At 38.0% G+C, this 23,228-nt stretch overlaps 1 protein-coding gene across 1 annotated transcript in view; it reads right to left on the minus strand.

Moving 5' to 3' along the window:
• Positions 1–11,149: 11,149 nt before the first annotated feature.
• GPM6A (glycoprotein M6A) overlaps positions 11,150–23,228 on the minus strand; it is a gene marked incomplete at its 3' end in the record, with an annotated part of 123,183 nt that continues 111,104 nt past the window's right edge. Inside the window, exons 4-7 of the mRNA XM_079726795.1 lie at positions 18,792–18,945; positions 14,426–14,502; positions 13,827–13,892; positions 11,150–11,302 (exon numbers count right to left, since the gene is read on the minus strand). Of these exons, the coding sequence (XP_079582921.1) occupies positions 11,150–11,302; positions 13,827–13,892; positions 14,426–14,502; positions 18,792–18,945 (450 nt within the window). The remainder of the gene's footprint in view (positions 11,303–13,826; positions 13,893–14,425; positions 14,503–18,791; positions 18,946–23,228) is intronic.

A 23,228-nucleotide genomic window follows, 5' to 3' on the forward strand; every position in this document is an offset into this window, starting at 1 on the left:
CTCTGCTGAGGGATGAAGCTTTTCTTTTGTGAAGCTCGCTCCTCTCAGATAACCTGCCTCACAAATTGAAGCCACGTTGGTTGACTCAAATGCCAGTCTCTGTCTCCTCAACCGATAACTACTGCTTGGCTTTCCCAAACCTGTGCAATGGCTTCCAGATAGTTAGCTGAGGCCTCATCTGCTTCCGTTATGTCAGGGATCACAGCAGTCTGCTGCCTGTGGTCCAGTGTTGGAAAACTATTGTTTCATGTTTTGTCTAGTTTTCTAGTTGTTAATGGCAGGACAAAAATCCCAGTCCTGGGTACTCCATCCTGGTGCTCAATCTATTTGCAACCTTCTATTTTTGAATTACATTTGCTTTGAATTCACATTTCTCAGTTACACCTCGGTTTTGAAAGAATGACTATTACTTTTCCTTTTTACAGAAGAGAAAATAAAGTTTAGAGAGATCAATAAATGGGCCAGAGCATAGTATTTTCTTTCTCTTAGGCTGTACCCCACACTTTAGCACTCCACTGATCCTCTTCAACCAGAGTTCTTACTAGGAATTTGGAATCACGTATTTGTGGTTTTGAATACGGTACCATCATTTAACAAGACCTGGAACAAGGTAATATCTCTAAGTCTGTTTTCTCATATGCAAAATGGAAATAATAACAAAATAAAATCTCAGCAGTGCCTTGTAACAGTAAGCATCAATATACAGAGTTACAATTTGGATGATAAAGATGATGAAAATATCAGTGCTCCCATAACTGGCCCTCATATGAACTCTTTGTACTTATTCTGTATTTGTTCTCTCACAGTATTAGAATTAGTTGTAAGGAAAGGATTGAGCTGTAATGTCCTCGTTGCTCGTTTAAGGCTCAATTTAATACATACCTCATTTTATGTTTTATCACCAATTTCATGAGCTGTCCAATCTATCACATGAGCGTGTGATAACTATTTTCGTCTACCATATTAATGAACATTACCATCAATTTTGATATTCTTGCTTATTCACCTTCAAGTATAATTGGCTTTAAATTAGCTCTTGCTGGTAGCTAGAGGATAATCATTTTAGGATTATACACTTTGACAAAGCCTGATGCAGTCACCATCATCGTTTTCTGTTCATTAAAGGGGATTTTACCCTTTTAAAACTAAACTATACAGCAGTTTTGACACATTATTTAAGATAAGAAAACAAGCCAAGATGCTTGTGTGGATGCAGAGCATTCAGCTTTTGCACATACATCCCCCAGAGCCAAAACCAAGATTTTCATGTTTTTAAAAAGGCTTGAACATTCAATCTGTTGTTAAATATTTTGTGCCTATTTAATCCTTGTGTAATCCCTGTATAATCCAATTTCTTGAGTTAATTTGTTCGTTTATAATGTTTCAACAGCCTTTCAAATTAATATCGCCAAATAAATATAGTTCTAAAATAAAAACTGCATCCTTCATAAATGTAAAATGAATTTCTGGTGAACGTATACTTATATATTGCGTTTCAAGATTCTTCTGGTTTTAACCTAAGCAGGCAGCATTCCAAACTACCTACACGGAACTGGGACCAGCTGAGACCTGAGTCTGTCCCATAGTGAGTTTTGGAGTCCCTGGTGATTTATCCTAAATCTCTTTATGGTGAGACCCACAGGTGTGCACCTCGGGATGAGCCTAGCAGCTCACGACGACTTCATGGGTCACTTCCCCCACACATCCTCCTTCCCTTTCTCTACACAGTACTCACCGGTTTCCCCAGGGCTCTCCTTGGTCCTCCAGCCAGAAGCTGGGGATTCCTTTACCTCGTTCTGTCTGACACGTTTCTGTCACTGCATCTGCGTCTGAGGCCAAGCGGCAGGAGGACAGGAAATTGTTAAAAGTGCAAAGACGATCACACCATCCTTAGAGACAATAGTTCCTTCACTCTGAAAAAGGGACGCTGCTGTCCTGGCTGTCGCTGTCTCTACCCTAGGTTTGCTAGGGAGCTGGGGCATGAGAAAGCAGAGAAAATGAAAATAAATGGGGTATTTCCCCCACCCTCTCTGCATGTTAGAGATCCATTTCATGCTCCTCAAACCAGAGTTGGAGGGCTCCTCCTGGAGCTTTTTCTCGGTCCACGCGGATGCTATTTCCTAACATGGGGCTGCCTTGAGCCAAGGCCGAGGGTAATGAATGGAAAAAAATTAGGTAAAACCACCACTAATTTAGGAGTACTTCAATGTCTAGTTACTTCTCTAATCAGCTTATTGTTTACTTTTTTTTTTTTTTTTACTATTTACTTAAAAAATAGGCTTTATTTTTTATAGTTTTGGGTCTACAGCAGTACTGTTTCTCACATACCCCCCAACACACACACAGTCTCCTCCATTATGAACAGTCCCACCAGATGGCACATTTGTTCCAACTGATGAACATACGCTGACACATTATTAACACCCAAAGTCTATAGTTCAGATTAAGGTTCACTTTCAGTGTTGTACATTCTGTGGGTTTGGATACATTTATAGTGATATGCATCTTCCATCTTAATAGCATACGGAGTAGTTTTACTGCCCTGAAAATCCTCTCCATTTAGTCATCCTCCCCCCGCCCACACTAACCCCTAGTCACCACTGATATTTTTACTCTCTCTCTCTCTCTGTATTGGGTTGGCCAGAAGGTTGGTTTGGAAGCTTTGGCCAATCCAATATGTATATGCCTACACCAGAGGATCCTCTCCTCTTCACAAAGATTTTCATTAACATAATGAGAGCTGAAAGTTGTCACTGAATTCTTCCAGTTCAAAATGTTTTTCTAAAGTTATAAAGCAAAAATCAAGATGTATACAAACCGAACAACAGTTTTTATAGACCTTATCTCTTATTAAACCAGAAAACTGTTAACGTGTTTTAGAGCAAAATAGGTAAGCCAACACACTTTCAGAAAGCTAGTAGACAAATACTCCCTCATGGCATATTGTTCTTGGCCAAAACAAAGCTCTACCAAATAGCAGACGCGGTCAAATATCTCTGTTGTTATAGGCGATTCTTTACTGTCCCAGTGATCAATACTTCATATCAGAGGGTGAGCTTACCCTGACAGCATGACATTAGCGTTGGTTCTCATTCTTCAAATGCTATAAAGTACACTAAAGAAAATTAACAAGCCACAGTAAGCATTCTCTCAAGCACAATTTTAACTGAAAATAATGAGACAAAAATAGAAATATAATAAAACGGTATATGAACTAGGTACCTCAGGTTTGCATTCCCAAATCAGTTACAAAACTATGCTAAGGCAGGTCATTTAAAGTCAGTTTCCTAGGTATGAATTCTACAAAATAATTATTCCACAGAAAAGTGATGAAAAATGTCTAAGTACCTTTAAACTGAAAAGCGTTCTAAAAGTGATAGATTTGATGACAGTATAGAAACACACATATATTATTGATCAGAGGTTGAGCCACTGTAATAAAATGACCAGGAGAGAGCATGAGTTTATTTCAAAATACAGGATAGTCACAGACCTACTCTGCTTATCGAGTTCTGACAGTGATTCTATAGTGCCATTTTAAAGTATGAGAATAAAAAAGGTTAAAAAAAATAAGCTTCCATTTAAAAGTAGCTTACATTGATTGACATCATCTTCATATTTTAATTCACTCATCACTGGAAATCTTTGTTATGAGGTTTAAACTATTTCTTTATCATGAAAAATCTGAGATTATGAGACCACTAAGTACACAAGGGTTTTCAATCCAAGACATGCGATTTTCCCAATGCCTCTGTAATGTTTCTGAAACTAAGGGCTAAAATACAAGATACTATTTATGCAAAACAAAAATGAAGACATACCCTTTGGTATATACAATCATGTGTACATTGATCAACTACAATTGATTATAATCATTTGTAAACCGCTTCACAGAATATTATTGTTGAAAGGACCACATGGTGAGGGAATTCTTTCCTTCAAAAACTGATATTTTATTTTTTATGTAAAATAATTGCCATTTCGAATATGACTAATTTCTAAACTCTGATTTTACAAAAAAGACTGCAACGGAAGGCCAACTCTTTTGCCTTTTATCGTAAGATAATTATAAACACATAAATTCCCCTTTTTTTCCATGAACAAGATGGGAAAATGGTAAATTGCTAAAATAGTCATTTGGGCAGATGTACGTGAAATAGTTGTAATAAGAAACAAGCTGTCATCAGTTTAATATAGTTGGTTATATTGTTCCTTTAACTTTTTTACAGACGGCTACATATGCACTGTGAAACACTCAGCCCAAGGTCCTATCGAAGTCAAAGAAGCAAAGAAAAGATAGTATGATGTACCCACTCCAGCTGTTCCTCAACTCATGTGAATCATAATGACAGAAAACCCAAGATATAACACAAGGTTGTTTAATAAATTATTGTATATCCTTGGGCAATTCACTTAATGTCTCTGAATTTATTTATGAATGAGAAATTTAAAAATGACCTCTATAGTCCTTTTCAACCCCCAAATCCAATGATTAGAGTGACATAATTAACTGTTTAAGACAAATATAATGATCCATCATCTATCGGCTACTTCACACAAATTATTTTGCAAAACTTTCTGAAGTAGGTATATTTTATTCTGATTTCAGTTTCACAGATATGGACACTGAGACAAAAAGAGATGAACACCTTCTCCAAGATCACAAGGGCAGAAACAAGATATGAACCCAGAGAGATGTCCTCAAAGGGCTGCATTTTCCTTCTTACCTTTCATTCAGCTTAATTTGATTTTTAATGGAAGGAAATCATCATGTATCACGTACATGAAGTTCATAGATTTCAGTGTATAGGTTCATTACTTTGGACAAACCCAAATAACCCCCATCCCAGTAAAGATCTGGGATACTTCCATCACCTCAGGAAGTTCCCTCAATAGCTTTAGAAGCAAGTGAGGTGTCAGAGGACAGCCCACAAAGAACTGAATCCTGACAACAACGCTGTCAGTGAGAGACAGCGAAAGCTACGAAGGAGCTCCATCCCAGGTGAGGCTTGACATGAGTGTGGTGTTCTAAGAGGATCCAGAACCAGATGATCTAGATAAGCCAAGACAAACCGTGCCTGGATCACCGACCCACAGAAACACAATAAGTGTTGCTTTAAGCCACTACATTTGGGATAATTTGTTAGGCAGCAATAGAGAACGACACAGCGACAACAGGCTTGTAGCAGGATTTGCATTTCATTTGGGAGATTCAGTGCAGTGTTCAAAGATGCATCCTCTAGGGGAGGGGGAAGGGTAAGCTGTGACAAAGCGAGAGAGTGGCATGGACATATACACACTACCAAAGGTAAAACAGATAGCTAGTGGGAAGCAGCCTCATAGCATAGGGAGATCAGCTCCATGCTTTGTGACCACCCACCTAGAGGGGTGGGACAGGGAGGATGGGAGGGAGATGCAAGAGGGAGGGGATATGGGAACATATGTATATGAATAGCTGATTCACTTTGTTATAAAGCAGAAACTAACACACCATTGTGAAGCAATTATACTCCAATAAAGATGTAAAAAAAAAAAAAAAAAAAAGATGCATCCTCTGGACTGGAGGCTATCAGAAAGTGAGGACAATTCTATGACTGAGCGTCTTAATAATTTTTATCTAAAAGGCAGGAAGAACATGGTGACCTTCAAGGTCAGGTGGTAAAGAAGCAGCAGTCATTACATTAGCAATGAGAGGGAGAAGTAGACTTTTTGTGAGGTTGGTCTGGACAGTTTTTGTTTTGTATTGTGCCCAAATAATTCTGGAATGGTCTTGGCTTTGTCTTGCTCCTTCATGATCATTGATTGTTTTTGATTTGCTGTTCTTTGAAATTGTGTATGTTCATCTAGAGAAAATCTCTAAGACCCAGACCAGCTACCTCCCAGTTGATAGCAGCCAGGGTTTTTTTCTCTTTTTCTCAAGGTACTTGATGATTCTTGAATACTAGGTAATGAAAATTAAGAAATCGGGGGGAAATCTTAAAATTAATTGTGTTGACTTATATAAACACCATCACTATATGTTCAAAATGTGATTTTTATATCATTTGCATTGATTATATTGTTATCTCTAATCTACTAGGTGTACTTCTTACTAGGTACAATCTAGGAGGCTTGGAAAGTACAATTATTTTAAAACCATGAAGGTATCATTCAGGAAAATTATTACCTTGTAAGCTTGACACACATGTCAAGAACATTCAATTCTCATTCTGGATGTTGTATTTTCTAAGACCTGATCCCATGCTCAGACATAAAGTAGTAAGAAAGATGATGAACACAATAATCATTGTGAACATTGCACACACAGAGAAAAGCAAACGTAGTTTATAAGCTCAAAGGCTGGAGAACTTGGCCTTGTATTGCTGGTTCATTCAGGCTGGAGGTGAATGGCAAGCTGAGTAGGAGGTGGTACTTCCAGCTTGTGTTAATCTGCTGAGCTATTCAAGTTTTCCTTTAAATGACGTCAACATCCTTAAAATCCACTTTTTGTTTCTGGAAATCCTCTCCCTTGATATATTGAAGGGCTAGGTTGGCATTGTATCTTTCTCAATATAGCAACTAGATTACACTATATATATGCTATATAAGATTTCAAGTGCAGATTAATAGATTTCATACAGAGATTAACTGATGCCAGAGATAAAAAATAAAAAAGAGATCCAAAAAATGAGAAATACGCTCACCCCAAATGCTCATTTATTAGAAAGCACAAAGTTATGTCACATGTATTTTCGTTGGATCATATGGGTGAAACTTCACTGGCATGTCCACTAACACATGAATCAGTCAAAAGGGGAATGTTCATATTTAAACAACTTGTGTAAACCTTTTTAAGAAAAAAGTATCAGTACCTTCTGGACATACCCCCAAAAATTAATGAAACGAATCTGGTGTCTACAGACACTCAATCAGTCTCCTAAGTAACACACACAGCAGCTCCTCTGATCCGTCTCACAGTGCGTTCCTTTGATTATTGCTCCTTTTCAATCTACATGATATGGTTCAGAGGGGCTGACTCATGGAGTTGCATCTGTGGTGGGAAACCACATTCCCATCAAGGTGGCCCCAAGAGAGAAAAACAGTTGTTCAAACAAATAAAAAAAGCAAATAGATCGCAACACCACTCTAAAAGTCAAAAAATGTTCCCATTTTCTGGTCAGCAGCAATGCTGGGCAACTAAATGGAATCAGCTCCTCTACTGTCCTGTCCCCAACTTTTACGGGATGAAAGTGTTCTATTCTGCACAACCTGGGGGTTGAGTGTTTGCTCAAGTACCTTGAATAGAGGGCAAAAAATGCTGAAGAAAATAACACCTGTGGTCTCAATTGTTTTCTACAGTTTTTGTTTTTTTCATTTTGTAGGCTGTTATTTCTTGGTCTCATTTTTGATTTTTGTATTTTTGACTTTCTTTTTAAAATGATGCCCCCATGCAATATATATCTTCCAATAACATGCTCTTTTCTTTCTCCTTCTTATTGAAAGAAGAATAGCAGAATTACTTGGATCTCTTCTCTTTCCTATTTTTCATTCCTGCATTGTTTGTTTATCTGTTTTATTTTGTTTTATTTTATTATTATTTGATAATAAAATAATCATTTATTATTTTATTTATTTCATTAATTCACTTATTAATGAATTAAATAATAGAACTTATTTCATTTTCTAAATTCTTTTCAGTTTCCAAGCATGATGGATTTTTATGGAAAAGAGCGAAAGAACCTAAAATGATCAAACAGGCAAAATACACTTTTGAGAGAAGAAACTCAAGGTCCCGGGCTTATTTAAGCTAGGCGAAAGATGTTTACATTTGAGCTAGCAGCATTTTATACAGACTTGCCTCCACTGAATTCATATGATCTGTCATCTAAAAACCTTGCAGAAAATGCAGTAGAATGTTTCTTCAAGGTATGATAGTTTAATTCAAATTTTATCATGTTCAGCATATCTCAGCTATCAGGTAACTTAAATGAAATATACTTTAAAACGATTGTTTCTGTTTTGTCTAAAAGGCAAAAATAAAACAAATAAAACAAAAAGTCAAGTTTACTTGATCTTTGAGTGACTAAATCAGAATCTGTTAATACCTAAGTTTTAACATGAAGAAGTAAACTGACTAACCCCAAGTTGCAGCTGGCCAAGACACATTTATTCTCAAAATGAGTAATTTCCTTAGCTTCAACATTAGCTTTACAATTCTCAAAAGGATTATATGTCAATTATATCCCAATAAAGCTACAGGAAAAAGAGTTCCCAAAAGGAAATTACTCACTTTAAAGATAAATGCGTATTTTTACAAAGAGAAATGGACTTCTAAGTTGTCAAAGATTATAATTATCTTATAATGATCAGTTTTTGAAAAGCACATATTCTGAAATTTTTGTTTATGTTGATATTCTTTAACATATAGTTCTTTACTATCTTGTTGCTATGCTAAGAATTTCATAAACACTGGAAGGAATAAGAATTATCATTTCATAAGATTTGGCTAGGGGTAATTTTTGTGTTGTCTTCAAAGTGACTTTTTAAAACATAAGACATTTTACTCAGATCTACTTATAATTATTGTAGATATCAGTAATCTAAGTCTATGAAATTTCCAAGTCATCATTTATAATAATACAAAAATAATTGAAGACTAATATAATTCCTTTGGCCTTATAAAAATTAAGTTTTTTTAGATAATTATTTTATTATTTTAAAATTGCCATTACTTCTGGTTTGGCCAGAAGGAATTACATCCAAAACAAACAAAAACTCTGGAAAAAAAATTTTTTTTCATTCCATTGCTCTCACCTTGAAATTTTGAAGCCAACCAAGAATGATTTTTCTTTCTGAATTGCATTAGTCTTTTTAGTTTCTCTGTTAGTTTATGAAGCACTAAAGAAAACACAAAACAATAAACATTAGGCAAGGAAATAGCATAAACTGGGAATCGTTATCACTTGCTAAATGAAATGACCTCCGCAGTCTCCATTCCACCCTCTCCCCACTCAGCATCCCCATGGTATGGTTCATGCATAGAATTTTCATTGCATTTTGAAGTATCAGGTCAGCTCAACCGAGGCAATAAGCATCCGAAAGAAATAGCGTCTATTGCATTGGAAAGAATGCACACACATAAGAAAGAGGAATAAACAAAACAAGAAGGAAAAAAACAAAAAAGAAACACTGCAGAAACTAATAATAAGTACACAAAGTACACAAGTGTATTTATTACATTTTGCAAGCACTTTGTTCTACATTTCAAAAACGCCACCATCAAGCTGTTGGCACATTTATGTACAAAACAGATTAATTGTAATGCCTGCTACAAAGCACTCTTTGTGAAAATACAAACTCTAATACCAGAAAAAAAAAAAAGCCAAAAACATCAACATCATTACATAAGTTTAAAAGACAGTTTTAAAAATCATCACAAACTATTAAGACACAGAACCAAAACACTACAATATAGAATTTAAAGAAGCCCATTAATACTTTTGCTGAATACCTGTAATACTGCATGTATCAGAAAAATGTTGAACCAGTAAGATAATCTAAGTGTAAAAAAAAAAGAAGCAAAACCCCAAATTAATTAAATAATACTACAGAATGCATAACCATGCCACAGATAACCTAGTAATACCCCCCTATCTACTAGAAGAACTTGTAAAATTATGGATGATGCATGACTAGTCGTTGTACAAAGATTGTTTCACTCAATAAATTTTATTAGAAATGCACTTACACTGAGAAAAGATTTCACAATGGTCAAATCAGTGCACAATACTACCTAGTTTTTACACTGACAGAAAAGTCTCGTCAGGCTATATCATTTTAAAAGACACTTTACAGCATTCTTGTAGCATTAGAAATAACCGAAAGAAGAGTTAAGGTTAAAACAAACACCAGATTTGGTCCAATAATACTGATTGCTTTTTTTTTTATTCTTTTGATATAGGTACGTCTTATAAATGAATACGAATGAACATTTGGTTAAAATGACTTACTGGAAATAAAAACACAAATATATCACTACACTTCAAAAGGATACATTGTATAGTGGCCTCTGACCACGCTTTAAAAAACACTACAGGTAAACCAACATAGATTGGAAGGCTGCAAGCAAAGCTATTATATTAATGGAAACCTTTTCAAATATATCATACACAATTTGAGGGATAGTTTACAGAGGTGCAATCCATTAAAATTTTTTAAAGTAGGTAAAACAACTTCAGAGGGGTTAGTGTGCTTATTTTTAATACACCACCTTCATAAAGGTAATTAATGTCCCACATTAACATATTAAAAGTTCCAATCCAGCCACTGCTTAAATCACAAAGAGATCATTTGCCAATAGTCCACAGTAGTTATTTCCGTTAAAATAGTCTCTATACTAAACTTTAAAAGGTAAGCCTGGTGTCACAATCTTAAAAAGGTAAGTAGCCATGCATAAGCATCATTGTTTCTACATGCTCACAACAGAAACATGAGTAATCAGAGAGTAATGCCTTTTAAGTACATCAAGAAAAAATACAATGTTAACAAAGATAAGAAGCACTTCTTTTTTTAAACCTACTCTTACAAATTTAGAAATTGCACCTTAGATTGATGAAAACATTAACCAGGGCCTATAGCAACGTGGCCACTGATCTTCAGACAAGATTTTCATGTTTCGGGTCATCATGATATCATCTCTGTCTATTGTTCATAATGTACAATGGTCCCTTTGAAGGTTACCTGTAGTTAAACTAGTTACCGAAATCAAAACTAAAAAGTATAAAAAGCTATTTTTCTTTTCAAAACATAAGAAATAATGCAAAAGGTATAATGTATAACAGATGGAAGTGGTTAAAAATCAAAGAAATCTCTGCATTTGACAATGTTAGTCTCTTTGATCTTACAGAATTATTAAATGAGTTTGAGAAATTTAAAAAAGAAAAAAAAAGGCTGGATAGGAGCTTGTAGGAGAGCTCTGATTACACCAATTTAATGAATTAGGAAATTAAGTGCTAAACAACAAAGAACTGTATTCAGGTGATTCATAAGTCACCCTCCATATCATTGATGAGAAGCACTTTCATTTTCTTTTTCAAAAGGTTGGATGTTTGGATGGCCCTTAGATAATCACCAATGCATTTGAATGGTGGAAAGGATGGGAAGGCGCTGTTTATGTGTATGCGTTGAGCCGCTCTTTGGAGCGAGTAGAGTGGATATCATGAAGCTCCTGTTCCTCCTTCGACTTGATGTCCTCATACTTCTGCATCCGGCAGGCATCTTTCACATAAGCCCAGTTGGCAGACAGAACCATAAGGTAGTGGACCTAATCAAAGACAAAGATAATTTATACTGCAAGTCTGTTCTGTGTCTTCATTACACCTTGCTATCAGGAAAGAAATATTCAAATTATATACTTACATAGAATATGTTCATTAACAACATGGAATGAAGATTTCTGTTGTAACACAAAGAATAGAAACACAGTATATTCCTTCCTCAATCCTCCAACTATGACACTGTCTTCTCAGCTCCCTTTTTTCAGTATCTTTCTTCTCTTTCAACTCCGAAGTACCCAAGGGTCTTAATTCAATATTTTTAATCTTTATGTGATGTTTCCTGTCCTCTTGTCCTCATTTACTCAAACCCAGACTATACATTTCAGGTTTATGTATTTATGTTTTCTAATCCACTATGGGAAACAGTCTCACATACAGTGGAGTCCAGTGAACTTGAATTAATGAGATGATATATTGCCTGCAGTGCAACGGAAAGAGGGCTCGTGGAAACCCCCAAATAAACCTGTGGATTTAATTAACAAGTTAATTTTCCATACAATGAATTTTGCACAATGAATTTTATGTTGCCAACTACAAGAAAGCAAGCACTGTGTCATATGAATCATGAATATTTATATACGTTCATAATAGCTAGAATAGTGCCCTGTTCAAAAAGGAAGCTCCTGATTTTTCCTGAGTAATAAACTTACTCAAGGAATGAAGCTCCTGATTTTACCTGAAGAGACTGACCAATGAGGTCACTTATTTGTTTTTCTTTCTTTCCCTCCCTCGTAGTCTATGAGAGAGAAAAAGTAGTTTTCGAAATGGTGAATTTTGATGGACGAATAGGAAAAAGAAACTAAGTTGTCAGGTATATACTTTCTCTGAGTTTTAAACGGTAGGCATTTTTATCCATAATTTAGTAAAATAGAACACTAAAATATTTTTATGGAAGTATAGTTGATATTCTATATTATATAAGTTACAGGTGTACAGTATAGTGATTCACAATTGTTAAAGGTTTTACTCCATTTATAGTTATTATAAAATAGTGGCTACATTCCCTGTGCTGTACAATATACCCTTGTAGCTTATTTTAGACATAATAGTTTGTACCTCTTAATCCCCTACCCCTATGTTTCCCCTCCTCCCTTCTCTCTCCCCACTGGTAACTGCTAGTTTGTTTTCTATACCCGTGAGTCTGTTTCTTTTTTGCTATAGTCACTAGTTTGTTGTACTTTTTAGATTCCACATATAAGTGATATCATACAGTGGTTGTCTTTCTCTGACTGACTTATTTCACTTAGCATAATGCCCTTCAGGTCCATCCATGTTGTTGCAAACGGCAAGGTTTCCTTCTTCTTCATGGCTGAGTAGTATTCCATTGTATATATATGTACCACATCTTCTTTAACCACTCATCTGTTGATGGACCCTTAGGTTTCTTCCATGTCTTGGCAATTGTAAATAATGCTTCTATGAACACTGGGGTGTATGTATCTTTTTGAACTAGTGTTTTTTTTTTTTTCTGGATATATACCCAGAGGTAGAGTTTCGGGGTCATATGGTAGTTGTATTTTTGAAGAACATTAAAGTTTTGATTAGTCAAAACAGGAGGTAGGCTGGTTCTAGAAAAGTAGGGATGGACATAAAGAATGCAAGGTCAATTCTAAATGGTGACTACTGTAGTATGTTAAGGCAGTCAATGGACAACAGAAAGAAATTAACAAAACAATTTTGACACAATGATACAGGAAAGAGGTGTATACCAAGAAGAAAATGAATAAGAATTACCTCATCATTTTTGCGTATTGAGCTGGCTATACCGTGGGTGAGTTTACTGGGCACCTTCTAGAGTTCTATGCTACTTATATTCTAGGACACGAGGACTGAGGACCTGGGCTGCAGAAGCTCTGACTGATGTGCAGAGGACTTGTTCACTGTTGCCATTTGGCATTCCCTTGAACACACCGGAAGTCACGGTGAGTCACAAAGAAGGGACAGTGTCTGGCACATTGTAGGTCCTCAAAGCTCAGTAAAAGCCTGACTTTCAGGACTTGTTCTTAATATTTCTGAAGAAAGTTAGATACAGAAGACAGGACATGAGACTACCGAGGTTTATGTGGAGAGAAATAAATTAATCCTTTTTTCCTAAGTGACTCAGTGTGGCTTTTGTACGTTCTGATTTAAGGAGGAAAAAAGGATAATGTAAGTCAAGGAATTGATTGAATTACTTGACTATCCCACTGATACATACTTATATGCTAAAGAAATGATATTTTATGTTAATAGTAATCTCATATCTAAAATGCTACTTATTTTGGTTAGTGTTACCAATATTATGAGTATCTGAATTCTTCAACTGATTACCAAATATTAGCTCTATTGTAATGATAGTCTTTCTTTAGGTTAAGACTTGTTTTTCACTTATTTATTTGCCCATTCTCCTCCACCTTTTTTTTTTTACTTATATTAAAATACATATGATTTGTACAGACTTCAGACATCAGAGGTAAATTATTGTCTCTACAGGCAAAGGGCAACACCAAACCTCAGAGCTTGAGGTCTTACCATAGCGATGACTGCAGCCCCAGCTCCAGCAAGGGCCACGATGAACAAGTGGAAGGTCATGTTCAGCTGCAAAGGAAACCACAGAGGAACAGAATGAACATCAGGGTTACAACAGAAGAGAGACAAGGATGCCTGCTGCCTTACGAATAAGAACTCTGTTCACCTTTAACAGAAGTGCACCCGTGACAAATCACTTAACCAAAAACGTTATTACAGTATCTTTTCTCCTGCAAGTATTTAAATCTTTGCAACTGTACCATTTTAATATAATTTCAATTTAAAGATGAAATCATGATTAATAATGATGGTTTCCACTAACAGTATAACCACGGAAAGCTATGTTATATCCTTTAAAATATAACTTTATGATTTTTCAACTTTCATTAAAATGACAGTTTCTAGAAAAGAGATTATAATTTTTATCAAAATATGCAGAGTATCTCATATTTATTTTCTAGTCCCCCTACACAACATCACTGTACGTGACCTTGCCTCTGAAAGAAAAAGGGGGAAACCCAATGTCAATTTAATCATATATTCCTCAAATAACGAAATGAAGCTCAAATTCTGACAAAATTAAAGGCTGTAAAAACACTCACCTCAGTGGATTCACACATCCTCAGGAAATTCTCAGAGACAGTGCAAATTTTCTTTTCCTCTCCAATTGTCACAATCCCTGCAACATGGAGAAAATTACAGTTTAACATTATAAATGTCTTCAAGATCCCAGAGAGAGAAAAAGAAACTTGAGCTGATAAAATCTAAGCAAGTTTCATTTTATGTTATATTGTAACAAAAATTGTTCTTCAGCTTTCATTGCTTGACAATAATTATGAAAAAACTGAATGAAAGATCAAGACTATTTAGGCCTCAAGCAATTAAAAACATTTTCAATCTGAATTCAATGGAATGGTTTGTCCATTAATGTCATGGTGTAGGCATCAGAATTATTTTGATAACTATGCCGCAGACTACAATGAAGTCAGGATCTCAAAGTGTTCTGCTGGCACAAAGCCTCTGTTAGTCTATAAAAGTGTATTGCCCAAAGGAGCAGTTCTTCTCCGCTAATTCTGAAAACAGTGCTATTAGTAAGGGGAAATAAAAAGCTGCAATTTCACTCCTATTTACCCTTGCTCCAGTTGGTTTATGGACCGGCTGCATCAGAATCTCCTGGGGAACTATCACAGATATGTATCTCTGGACTCCACCACAGGACTGTTAAATCAGAATCTGTGACTGTCTGCCAGGAGTACTGCATTTTTAACAAGCACATAGAGGATACACTGCCACAGTCCTCATGTTAGAGAAGTGGTCAAGTTCATCCTAAAACGGGTCTTTGATTTTGTTTTGAGAACTAATGAAGTGTTAAACACATATACACATGAGCAGAAAAATTCACAAGTTCTGGGCAAACTAATACCTAAGCATTTAGCAATTGCTGCATAATAATATATGCACATATTATTGAGTTTTAATATGTACGTATATACACACACTTCTTAGCTTTGAGGCACACCATCAACTGTCCATCTCTGTGGAGCTGCTACCATCCTGCTTTGCCAAGAGTTTGGGCAATTATTTCGGTTAAAAAAAATCTACTTGCAGTACATCGAATGCAGAGATCCTTCTCTGCGACCTTCCCTTTTTGCCAAGACAGCTCTAAGAGGGGGTAAAAAAGAACCTCCAGAAGAGGTGACTAATGAACCATCATTAGCGAGAAAGCTTCCCAGGAAAGGCCATCTTTCTCCATGTTGATCTATTACAGATTTCATTCATTCACGTGGAATCCCTCGGCTGTGCATACATTTCCTCACCCATTTCTTTATTCACATTCACAGCGAAACGTCCAGGAAGTGTTGCCTTTGCTCAGTCTGCAATTTCTGTCTTTCTATTTCCACTTAAACCCTTTCTAGTCAAATTCACCCCAATCCTCCATGGACATTCTTCTTACAGAGCTCACCCATACGCTCCACGTTGTTAAAGCGGAAGATGAATCCTCAGTTCTCCTTCTACTGGCCAGTCAGCAGAACTGGAGGCAGTTGATGACTTCTGCGTCCTTCATGGTCTCTTCATTTGGGTTCCAAAGTCTACAGTCTCTTGTTTTTGCCTTTCTGCTCTCATCGGCTTCTCCCTCTCAACATCTCTGTCTGGTTCCTCCTCTCTGCTAGGACCCCTTTCATTGGTGCTTCCCAGTGTTCAGTCCTCAGCCATCTGCCTCCTTTGCTGCTTTGCTGATCTCATCCTGTCTCAGAGCTTTTTTTTTTTTTTTTTGCAGTACGTGGGCCTCTCACTGCTGTGGCCTCTCCCGCTGCGGAGCACAGGCTCCGGACGCGCAGGCTCAGTGGCCATGGCTCATGGGCCCAGCCGCTCCGCGGCATGTGGGATCTTCCCGGACTGGGGCACGAACCCGTGTCCCCTGCATCGGCAGGCGGACTCCCAACCACTGCGCCACCAGGGAAGCCCTGTCTCAGAGCTCTTGACTTTTAACATTATCAAGACTCCTAAATCCATATAGCCAGGCCCATACTACTCTCCTGAAATTGACACCCATATATCCAATTTCCTACTTGACAACTCTGTTGAGATTTCTAATAAGCATCTAAAAATTAACCTTGTCAAAACTGAACTTCTGATCTTCTCCCTCACCTGCCCCACTCCTGAGCAAGCTCCTCAGGTTGGCTTTCCCATCTCATTTCATAGCTAAGCCATCTTCCCAGTTGCTCAATCAAAAAATGAATTCTTTCTTGAATCTTCTTTTTCTCTCAACCCCACATACAATCTATCAGGACATTCTGTTGTCTCTGTCTGTACCCATCATAATCCACATTTTGGGGAGTGAACCTTCTTTTCTATCCTGATGCCCCTTGTTTATAACTTGATTGTATATGAACATTCAGGATTCCTGTTAAGGACCTATTATCTGGAGGGTAAATAAATGCTATCCAGGCAGTAGATTCTGTGTTAAGAGCAAACAGAAAGCCTTCAAGGCTGATGTGAAAGGTTGCATGACATCTGAAAAGTGCCTTCCCTTCCATGTCACAAAGAAAAGCTAAACTCGCATAAATCCTGGTAACTATGTTGTAAACAGTGCTAAGGTTCAAAGAGCAGCTTTAATCATAGTCATGTTTTACACTTACTGGAATTATGTCCCATACAATATCTGAGACATACTGGACTAAAAAAAATATTGCTTGTTTATCTGAACCTCAAACTTAACTGGGAGTCCTGTAATCTACCTGGCAACCCTCTCTGTGACACTAGTCACATCTTTTCCAATCTCAATTTTTCAGATCAGCAGAATTAACGGAAGACATAGTAGTATGTGGGGTGGTGGTTACTGAAGTCAGGGCCATGCTTTTCCAAGCAGCTATTTTCCAGTGACCTGCATCCAGCAGCTGGTGCCGACGTTTCCTTTTCCTTGTTTACGTGGGACATGATTCCAAAGTTAAAACCTCCCCAGCGGAAGAGCTGTCCACATTCCCTCCATCATCTTCTTGCTAAGAACCTCATGCACAGAGCAGATCATCCTGCTTTTCATTTGGGCCAGACAATGGGGGCTGGGGACTCCTTCTGACAAGAGGGTGGGCAGGCCACACTTTTGGAACACACGGCTAGCTGGTGATAGACTAGCTCTATCTGTACCCTACAATCTGTCTACAGTATAACCTTAGAGCCACAGGCTTGCACATACCATCTACTGAAATGTTTCCCGCTTGCCTGAAGTATGAGGAAACCCCCATTAGAGAAAAACATTTAGAAGTTCTTGAGATTTTAAGAGCTGTGTTGTGAAAAAAAGTCCCTTTGAGCCTGTGAATTGGCTTATCTTTTATAAATTCTGCAGCCCCCATGTTTTCACAAATGATGGGCTAGAATTCCAAATAGGTTAGGTGAGATCAGACTCTACACGTTCATAGTTCAGTACTTGTTTTGACAGGAGAGGCAGCTAACTTCTAGCTAAGAACAGACTGAAGCTAGTTGGGGGTGAATCCTGGCTCTGTCACTTACTAGCTGTATCACCTTGGGCAGGTAATTTAATCTCCTGGTTCCTCAATTTTGTCACTTATAAAGAGGGTAACAGTGTCTGCCATATTTAACTATTGCAAGAATTAAAACATCAACATATACAAACCATTCAGAATAGGGTCTACACATTGTAAGCCCCTATATACATAAGAAAGTATTATTATTATGTGAGGATTTAGCCCTAAATAAAAATAACCAAAGAGGACTACTGATTTATTTAACATTTTTTGATTTTGTTCTTATGAAATGCTAAGGTGTTTTGTTTTTTTTTTTTGCCCTATTTCAGAAGACAATGAAGTACATATTTCTTAGATGATCTTCATAGCAGACTTCACAAATTGTATAGTTTATCATGAGAGAATGAAAATACTATGCAAACATCACATTGAGTGGGAAAAGTTCACAGGAATCAGGACAGGAAAAATCAAAATTATAACTTGCCAACACCAGGAAACACAACCTGACAGCCTGTTCACATATACATGTTTGCGGGTTCATGTTGTGAGATCAACTTCCAATCACTCTGAAATTCCTACCTTATTTCAGTTTTAAAAGAATGACTTAAACCTGAAGACTGTGATACATCTATCTCTTTGGTAGAAGAAGCAATGATGGTTCCAAAGTGATTTACACTATTTTAGAGGCAGTTATCTGGGAGAAACCATGAGGTGCTGTTTTTTTTTGTTTTTTTTTTTTTTTTTTTTTTTTTTTTTTTTTGTGGTACGCGGGCCTCTCACCGCTGTGGCCTCTCCCGTTGCGGAGCACAGGCTCCGGACGCACAGGCTCAGCAGCCATGGCTCACGGGCCCAGCCGCTCCGCGGCATATGGGATCCTCCCAGACCGGGGCACGAACCCGCATCCCCTGCATCGGCAGGCAGACTCTCAACCACTGCGCCACCAGGGAGGCCCGAGGTGCTGTTTTACAGCCAGAGATTCACCTACCAAACTGACGAAGGTCCAGGCAGAGATTCGCACCCTCCACTAAGGTGGTGTTTCGGCAGATGGTCCACAGGTTGAAGTACATGTAAACTGGCAGCGAGGTGAAAGCCGTGACTCCCAGCCAGGCCAGCATGAAAACGTATGTCAGCATAATAAACTGCAACAGAGAAGAGGTGGAGACAGAAAACACATAATCTACTGGAAAGGAAGAATTTTATGCTTAACTTACATAGCTCGCTATCAAAGGTTTGAATTATTACAACCCAGGTAGGCACTGCAACCTGGGAAGCTGAGAGATGGTGAATATCATGGGTCACGGGAAGAAACCTGCCAGAAAACCGAGCTTCTGATGTGCAAAGGAAGAACTCATCCAGCTGCATCTTCATGCCTGTTTCATTCATGTATTTATCTTAAAAATCTCACCGCACATTTTTTAAATTCTAGAAAACATTAACTGGTAAATTTAGAGGGGATTCTGCACAGTGAGTTAAAACCCTGTCAATAACTATATTACAACTAAATGGGCACGATTTTATATCATAAATATTTAAGCTACTTAATTGTGTTTACATTTAACATTCTAAATATGATGATTCACAAGTCATTTTAGTATATAATATTAGTGTGTATTTCTACTCCTTTTTAGTGACTTCTGTAAACTTTAAATCTGCCTTCTTTCATGCATATTAATTTTACCTTTTTTTTTTTTTTTTTTTTTGTGGTACATGGGCCTCTCACTGTTGTGGCCTCTCCCGTTGTGGAGCACAGGCTCCGGACGCGCAGGCTCAGCAGCCATGGCTCACAGGCCCAGCCACTCCGCGGCACGTGGGATCTTCCCGGACTGGGGTACGAACCTGTGTCCCCTGCATCGGCAGGCGGACTCTCAACCACTGCACCACCAGGGAAGCCCCTAATTTTACCTTTGACTGATTCATTGATTGACTGACCAAACATTGATATGTCACTCACTTACAGTGTCCCCAGCCTAAATGTCACATTTATTTAGCAATAACAGGGGCCTTACAGCACACTGATTAAAGGCACAGACTTCTGAGCTGGAATGAGTCTAGGCTGCTCTTTATGTCTCTGTATCTGCCTCTGCAGGAGAATACCTCCTAAATTGATCTACAATTACAATCACAATTGTAATCTACAATTACAATCACTGCATGATTGTAGAGAGGCTGGAATGAGATGATATGGGAAAAGCATTCAGCATCGAATCTGGCACATAAGAAGCCCAGACAAAGGATTAGCTAGTTTTTATTCTAGATAGTATTACTGTGATTACTACTACTACCATCAAATATATACATTTGCCTGAATGATAGGACTCTACGGAATAAGGAAATTAGGTTTCACTTCACGTTTGGAGAAAATAAAAAGAAGGAGAACTTCTTCAGTCTGGGTAGGTTATTCAAAGAGGGCTCCCACTCAAGGAGAAAGACTCTAGAAAGTTTGGAAACCACCCCAAAAGTGAAGAAATCTTGTTAATGGAACTCCTTGGAGGAAAAAGCCCTGTTTATTAACATTTTCATTATTCACAACTGTAGCTCTCCAGGCTAATTTACAGTCTCAGGAACAATGAACATGATATGGCCGCTCCAGACCCAGTTCTCTGGAGGGAACTAGTAACGTGGAACCCACGGGAGAGCAGTCAGTGTGCCTTTGGCTTCGTCCTCTCTATCTTGTTTTTCTTTCTGTCCCAGGGGGTTTTTCAAAAGCTTCTTGTGAAGGTGCTATTCACTGCAGGATGGGACTTAGAATTCAAAAGGTTTAGACTCAAAGTGGCAGTGGCGTGGAGCCCTCTGAAACATGCTACTGCTGCTACTTGACAAGGCAATGAAAGGAATGACTCTTCAACCACAGTTCTGACTCCTATTTGCCATAATGTTCCGGCGCAGTAGTAAAGCTGAACGTTATAGAGTAAATCTTGGCTGTGAGAAAATGTTTTTCATGACGACTAGTGCATAACTTTTGTTCTAAGACACAACAGACTTTACTTTTGAATTGGAGTACCAAGCAGTTACATTTCAGGGAGCAGCAGTTCACGGTCACTCAAGTATCCAAATTCAAGATGCTAAAAATATAAGTCTATCTTCCTATTTTATGTTTCACTTAGAATCTGATAATTACTAAGACTGATGAATTATTTAAATTGATCAAGTGTGATTCTAGGTAAAAATTCTATGTATATAATAAAATACCTCATGATTATCATAAATTATTTCTAGCTTTGCACTAGAAATGTGACACATATGCATTCTGCTGTCTGAGCATTAAATAAAGAAGCTACTTTTTTTAAAAAAATGAGGTATAATTGATACATAATATTATATTAGTTTCAGGTGTACGACATAATGGTTTGATATTTGTATATATTGTGAAATGGTCACCACAATAAGTCTAGTTAACATCTGTCACCGTACATAGTTACGAATTTGTGTGTGTGTGTGATGAGAATTTTTTTTTTTTTTTTTTTTTTTTTGCAGTACGCGGGCCTCTCACTGTTGTGGCCTCTCCCGTTGCGGAGCACAGGGTCCGGACGCGCAGGCTCAGCGGCCATGGCTCACGGGCCCAGCCGTTCCACGGCACGTGGGATCTTCCCGGACCGGGGCACGAACCCACGTCCCCTGCATCGGCAGGCGGACTCTCAACCACTGCGCCACCAGGGAAGCCCGAGAATTTTTAAGATCTCCTCTTTTAGCAACTTTCAAATATATAATACTGCATTATTAACTGTAACCTCCATGCTGTACGTGACATCCCCAGGACTGACTTATTTCGTCACTGGAGGTTTGTACCCTTTGACCCCTTTCACCCGTTTTGACCACCACCTCTGGCCACCGTCAGTCTGTTCTCTGTATCTTCAATAAGCTACGCTTATTAGAACAATCTCTGAGCATTTGAAAAATTCTTCTGATTTTGAAAATCTTATTTTTTCCTTTATTAACATCTATGCAGATGAAACACTTTCTGAAATTTAACTCTGCAATATCTGTTTGGGGAGTTTAGTGAAAACAAACAAATAAAAACTGGAAGCAATAAAATAACCCTGGACTTGACATCAGAGGACTGGATCACTCACATCTCACTTAAGGCTCAGAGTCACTTCCTCATTCACAAACTGGAAATTAGCAGACCTCTCTCACAGGGCTCAGAGATGAAATCACTTAACAGGAAACATGGTCCACAGTAAATCTTACTTAGGAAGAAATCCCAAGAGAGGAAGTTGTTTGATTCAGCAAAAAATTATTTTTCATGTCTAAAGGTGAGGTATGAACAGACTAACCTACTTACGTTGCATTTGGTGTTTATTGCCTTGAACAGCAAGGAATTTCACTTTCTCAATTCAACAGCTGTGGCCCTGTTTATAAGAAAGGAGGGAGGGATGGGTCTTGTGGAAGTTGAACGTATAAAGTAGACTCAGTGGCTTTTCTTATTTCAGCCATTGTTTGATATATCACTCACAGATTAAAATGCTGACCATTTCCTCCTAATACACAAAGAAAAAAAATCTCAGTAAAATTTCCTTGGTTTGGTTTAGATTAGTTAACTTGTTGATCTTTGATGGTAAAAAAAACGCCATTAAATGATAGGGACTGGGTGCCAGATTCATAATTAGTATCCAGCAATCTCATTATCACATCATTATTTGAGTACCGTTTCATCAGAACATGCAAATGACTTTCACAATAGCATCTTCTTGTTATCCTATTTCTTGTTTTGTTTTTGTTTTTACTCAAAATACATTTGTTGACGGTTAGTATTAAATTCAACAAAATTGCTGTGAATTACTTCTTAGTGGCTTAAAATTTTATTTACTTATTTTTTTTGGCGGTACGCGGGCCTCTCACTGCTGTGGCCTCTCCCGTTGCGGAGCACAGGCTCCGGACGCACAGGCTCAGCGGCCATGGCTCACGGGCCCAGCCGCTCCACAGCATGTGGCATCTTCCCGGACCGGGGCACGAACCCGCGTCCCCTGCATCGGCAGGTGGACTCTCAACCACTGCGCCACCAGGGAAGCCCAGCATGATTATTTTTAATAGATCTATTTTGTTTGGGAAAACATGGATCAGAGAATGTGTTAATTAATGTCTTTAGTTTTCTTTTTCAATTAATAGTACTTTAGATGTATATGAAATAATGTGATGAGAAAGATACTTTATCTCTGAGTCTTCCTCCCCAAAGTCCAAAGCCCCTGTCTAATCATGAGAAAAATACCAGACAAATTTCAATTGAGGTACATTCTACAAAATGCCTAACTACTCCTCCTCAAAACTTTCAAGATCATCAAAAAACAAGGAAAGGGCTTCCCTGGTGGCGCAGTGGTTGGGGGTCCGCCTGCCGATGCAGGGGACGCGGGTTCGTGCCCCGGTCCGGGAGGATCCCACATGCCACGGAGCGGCTGGGCCCGTGAGCCATGGCCACAGAGCCTGC

This window comes from Hyperoodon ampullatus (genome assembly GCF_949752795.1).
Source record: "Hyperoodon ampullatus genome assembly, chromosome: 20".
In the NCBI taxonomy this organism is placed as follows: Eukaryota; Metazoa; Chordata; class Mammalia; order Artiodactyla; family Ziphiidae; genus Hyperoodon; species Hyperoodon ampullatus.